The sequence below is a fragment of the Lycorma delicatula genome, chromosome 2 (assembly GCF_047948215.1).
Source record: "Lycorma delicatula isolate Av1 chromosome 2, ASM4794821v1, whole genome shotgun sequence".
NCBI lineage: Eukaryota > Metazoa > Arthropoda > Insecta > Hemiptera > Fulgoridae > Lycorma > Lycorma delicatula.
Genome location: NC_134456.1, coordinates 206,290,778 through 206,296,779, shown reverse-complemented (window position 1 = coordinate 206,296,779; position 6,002 = coordinate 206,290,778). Strand labels below are relative to the sequence as shown.

Here is a 6,002-nt window from a genome sequence, read left to right as displayed (position 1 = left end):
TCAGGGTTTACCATCTTCATAACATTATTTTTCATTATATTCGGCAACTTGTTTCTGTCAATATTTTTCTTATAATTATTAATATTACTACAATTTTTCTTCTTATTTTTATTTTCATAATTTTTATTCGGGAGTATAGTGTTACCATTAACACAATTACTTTTCTTATTACGACTACTATATTTCTTCTCATTATAGTTATTAATTTTCTTCCGACTTTAATTATCACTTATATTTAACAACATATTTCTGTTAATATTATTCTTATTATTAACTCCTCTCATTTCTATATTTCTTCTTATATTTATTTGTTATTATCATTTTTATTTGGCAATGTATTACATTTTTTATTGTTAATATTATTTTTCGGGTTTATGCAAACTGGTTTAGTACATACTCTACTCTTTTTCTGTTTAACCTCCGGAACAACCCAGAGGTATTACTTCAGAGGATGAGCGAGAATGATATGTATGAATGTAAATGAAGTGTAGTCTTGTACAGTCGCAGGTCGACCACTCCTGAAATGCGTGATTAATTGAAACCCAACCACAAAATAAATGAAACAACCACAAAAGAACACCGGTATCCACGATCTAGTATTGAATAGCATTGAAATCCGTATAAAAGTAACATACTAGGATTGAACCTTAGAACTCTCGATTTCGAAATCAGCTGATTTGCATGACAAGTTTAACCACTAGACCAACCCGATGGATTGGTTTATTACATACTAATTTTTTATTTCTTAAGGGAGATTATGCAGTTTTTATTTCTGTATACAAATTCGTAATTGAGAAACTGTTCCTATGTTCGTCTTTAGCTTTATTTCCTGATATCTGATATAATTTGAGGTATTTATTTGGAGGTTATACTGAATTTTTTTTTTTAATGCTCATTGACGTTTCTTGTGTGCTTTTGAATTGAGGTCTTTGGTTAGGGTTTTGAAAGTCTGGACGTTGATAAAAATTTGGTTATGAATAATTAAATTGTGGGTAATTATAAAGGAATTGGGATTTCTGTAAACATTTGAATATTTGGATTTTTTGGATTATAGTTTTTGTTACAATTAGGTTATTGTGGTGTCTGATACGGATTAAACATAGAATTATTTTGATTTTTGACTGGAGAAAAGTGCTCGAATGAAGTGATCCAATCGTGTCGAATGGTGTAATTTTTAATATGTATTATATAATATGTACTGAAATACTTAATCAACGCGGGGAAAAAAATACTGAAAAGTTTTCTCCATTTCTAACTATACTAACGGGATATTCACTCGATTTGGACTTTGGAAATTTTTTCAGATAAATATTTGTCGAGTAATGCTAAAACCTGGGCCAAGAATATTTTAGAGAAAAATTAGAAATAACGTATGGTCACCTAGTGGTTGTCGGGTTATACTAAGACCCGGGCAAAGAATACCCTAGAGATTTTCAAAAAATATTTGTAAGATTTTCAGCAAAACTAAAAATGGAAAGAGAAAACTTTAAAATAAATAAAAAAAGTATACTAACAGGCGACGGCGGCGGCGGCGACGACGACGACGACGACGACGACGACAACTACGACGACGAGGACGGTGACGGGGACGGCGACTACGACGACAGCGGTGACGGCGGCGACGATGAAGATGACGATGACGACGATGACGATGACGATGACGATGACGACGACGACCATGACCGATGACGACGACGACCATGACCGATGACCGATGACCGATGACCGATGACCGATGACCGATGACCGATGACCACGATGACCACGATGACGACCACGATGACCACGATGACGACCACTATGACGACGACGATGACGACCACTATGACGACCACTATGACGACGACGACGGCGACGACGACGACGGCGACTATGACGACGAGGACGGTGACGACGGTGACGACTACGACGACAGCGGCGACGGCAGCGGGGACGAGGTCGGCGACGGTGGCGGCGACGATGACGATGAAGATGACGATGACCGATGACCACGATGACGATGACGACGACGACCATGACCGATGACCACGATGACGATAACGACGACGACCATGACCGATGACCACGATGACGACGACGACGGCGACTACGACGACGGGGATGGCGACGGCGGCGACGGCGACGACGGTGACGACTACGACGACAGCGGCGACGACAGCGGGGACGAGGTCGGCGACGGTGGCGGCGACGATGACCATGACGATGAACGATGACCGATGACCGATGACCGATGACCGATGACCGATGACCGATGACCGATGACCGGTGACCGGTGACCGACGACCGACGACCGACGACCGACGACCGACGACCGACGACCGCCGCCGCCGCCGTCGTCGTCGTCGTCGTCGTCGCCGCCGCCGTCGTCGTCGCCGCCGTCGTCGTCGCCGTCGCCGCCGCCGTCGTCGTCGCCGCCGTCGTCGTCGCCGTCGCCGTCGTCGTCGCCGCCGCCGTCGTCGTCGCCGCCGTCGTCGTCGCCGTCGCCGTCGTCGCCGTCGTCGCCGCCGCCGTCGTCGTCGCCGTCGCCGTCGTCGCCGTCGTCGACGCCGCTGTCGCCGTCGCCGCCGTCGTCGTCGCCGTCGTCGACGCCGCTGTCGCCGTCGCCGCCGTCGTCGTCGCCGTCGCCGTCGCCGCCGTCGTCGTCGCCGTCGCCGTCGTCGCCGTCGTCGACGCCGCTGTCGCCGTCGCCGCCGTCGTCGTCGCCGTCGCCGTCATCGCCGTCGTCGACGCCGCTGTCGCCGTCGCCGCCGTCGTCGTCGCCGTCGCCGTCATCGCCGTCGTCGACGCCGCTGTCGCCGTCGCCGCCGTCGTCGTCGCCGTCGCCGTCATCGCCGTCGTCGACGCCGCCGTCGCCGTCGCCGCCGTCGTCGTCGCCGTCGCCGTCATCGCCGTCGTCGACGCCGCCGTCGCCGTCGCCGCCGTCGTCGTCGCCGTCGCCGTCATCGCCGTCGTCGACGCCGCCGTCGCCGTCGCCGCCGTCGTCGTCGCCGTCGCCGTCATCGCCGTCGTCGACGCCGCTGTCGCCGTCGCCGCCGTCGTCGTCGCCGTCGCCGTCATCGCCGTCGTCGACGCCGCTGTCGCCGTCGCCGCCGTCGTCGTCGCCGTCGCCGTCATCGCCGTCGTCGACGCCGCCGTCGCCGTCGCCGCCGTCGTCGTCGCCGTCGCCGTCATCGCCGTCGTCGCCGCCGCCGTCGTCGGCGCCGCCGCCGCCGTCGCCGCCGCCACCGCCGTCGCCGCCCCTGAGGACGGTGACGACGACGGCGGCGGCGACGACGACGGCGGCGGAGACGACGGCGGCGGCGACGACAGCGATGACGGCGACGGCGACGACGACGGTGGCGACGGCGACGGCGGCGGCGACGACGGCGATGACGGCGACGGCGACGACGACGGCGGCGACGGCGACGGCGGCGGCGACGACGGCGATGACGGCGACGGCGACGACGCCGGCGGCGACGGCGACGGCGGCGGCGACGACGGCGATGACGGCGACGGCGACGACGACGGCGGCGACGGCGACGGCGGCGGCGACGACGGCGATGATGGCGACGGCGACGACGACGGCGGCGACGGCGACGGCGGCGGCGACGACGGCGATGACGGCGACGGCGACGACGATGGCGGCGACAGCGACGGCGGCGGCGACGACGGCGATGACGGCGACGGCGACGACGATGGCGGCGACGGCGACGGCGGCGGCGACGACGGCGATGACGGCGACGGCGACGACGATGGCGGCGACAGCGACGGCGGCGGCGACGACGGCGATGACGGCGACGGCGACGACGATGGCGGCGACGGCGACGGCGGCGGCGACGACGACGGTGGCGACGGCGACGGCGGCGGCGACGACGGCGATGACGGCGACGGCGACGACGACGACGGCGACGACAACGACAACGAGGACGGCGACGACAACGACAACGAGGACGGCGACGACAACGAGGACGGCGACGACAACGACGACGGCGACAGCGACGATGACGGCGGCTGCGGCGATGACGACGACGGCGACGGCGACGGCGACGGCGACGGCGACGACAACGACAACGACAACGACGACGGCGACGACAACGACAACGACGACGGCGACGACAACGACAACGACAACGACGACGGCGACGACAACGACAACGACAACGACGACGGCGACGACAACGACAACGACAACGACAACGACAACGACAACGACAGCGACAACGACGACGGCGACGGCGACGACGACGACGACGGCGGCGACGACGACGGCGACGACGACGGCGGCGACGACGACGGTGGCGGCGGCGACGGTGGCGGCGGCGACGACGACGGCGGCGACGGCGGCGGCGGCGACGACGACGGCGGCGGCGACGACGACAACGGCGGCGACGACGACGGCGGCGACGACGACAACGGCGGCGGCGACGACGACGACAACGGCGGCGGCGGCGACGATGACAACGACGACGACGGCGACGACAACGACGACGACGGCGGCGACAACGACGACGACGGCGGTGACGACAACGTCGACGACGGCGACGACAACGACGACGGCGACGGCGACGGCGACGACGACGACGACGACGACGAAGACGACGGCGGCGACGACAACGACGACGAAGACGACGGCGGCGACGACAACGACGACGGCGGTGACGACAACAACGACGACGGCGGCGACGACGACGACGACGACGACGGCGGCGGCGGCGACGACGGCGGCGGCGACGACGACAACGGCGGCGACGACGACGGCGGCGACGACGACGGCGGCGACGACGACAACGGCGGCGGCGACGACGACGACAACGGCGGCGGCGGCGACGATGACAACGACGACGACGGCGACGACAACGACGACGACGGCGGCGACAACGACGACGACGGCGGTGACGACAACGTCGACGACGGCGACGACAACGACGACGGCGACGGCGACGACGACGACGACGAAGACGACGGCGGCGACGACAACGACGACGAAGACGACGGCGGCGACGACAACGACGACGGCGGTGACGACAACAACGACGACGGCGGCGACGACAACGACGACGACGACGGCGACGACAACGACGACTACGACGGCAACGACAACGACGACGACGACGACGACAACGACGACTACGACGGCGGCGACAACGACGACGGCGACGGCGACGGCGACGACGGTGACGACGACGGCGGCGACGGCTACGACGGTGACGGCGACGGCGGTGAAGACGGCGTTGACGGCGGCAGCGACGGTGACTATGGTGACGGCGGCGATGACGGCTGTAAATAAATCACATTAAAACATGAATGCAATGTATTCCATTATCAGTTTATACTAAAGTTTGTCATTTTCGAAGGCGAAAGTTCTGAGTTTCATATCCTAGTAAAGATTTCTTTCTGAAATCCTAGAGCGTGGATACCGGTGTTCTTTGGCGGTTGGGTTTTAATTAACCACACATATCAGGAGTGGTTGACCTGAGACTGTACAAGACTACACTTCATTTACATTCATATATATCATCCTCACTCATCTTCTGAAGTTATACATTACAGTGGTTCCAGAGGCTTAACAGAAAAAAAAAAATCTTGGTAAAGGTTAGTCGGTTTTATTAGAATTTGAATAGTAGACAGTGATAACTGTGTATTTTGGTGCTTGGGGTTCAATTAATCAGTCGTCTCAGGAATAGAGGGCCTGAATCTGTGCAAGACTGCACCTCATATACATTTACATATCAAATGTATATGATCGCATATGACTGCAACATACACATTATGAAAATAAAAAATTATAGCCTGAAAAAAAAAAAAAATGTTAATATCAGAAAACTTTTATACTTAATGAAATATGTAAATGTTAAAAGCAAACCTTAAAAATATAAAACATTACCCCAAAATATATAATTAGTTTTTACACCGCAAGAAACTAACTTACAAGTAAAAAATGATTAGTAAAAAACAAAAAACTTGATAACTACTAATTGTACGTATCTACCTAGAATAATTATGAAAAACGAACAAAAAATACT

The 6,002-nt window shown here is 56.3% G+C and overlaps 1 protein-coding gene and 1 pseudogene across 1 annotated transcript; one reads left to right on the top strand and one right to left on the bottom strand.

Moving 5' to 3' along the window:
• Nucleotides 1-2,561: 2,561 nt before the first annotated feature.
• On the top strand, nucleotides 2,562-3,176 carry LOC142320044 (uncharacterized; annotated as a pseudogene).
• A 94-nt stretch (nucleotides 3,177-3,270) lies between these two features.
• On the bottom strand, nucleotides 3,271-3,783 carry LOC142320043 (uncharacterized; the record flags this gene model as incomplete). The annotated part of the gene is made up of 1 exon (XM_075357722.1): nucleotides 3,271-3,783. A coding segment is annotated over one exon (513 nt), but the record flags the coding sequence as incomplete, so codon positions are not given.
• Between the last annotated feature and the right edge of the window lie 2,219 nt (nucleotides 3,784-6,002).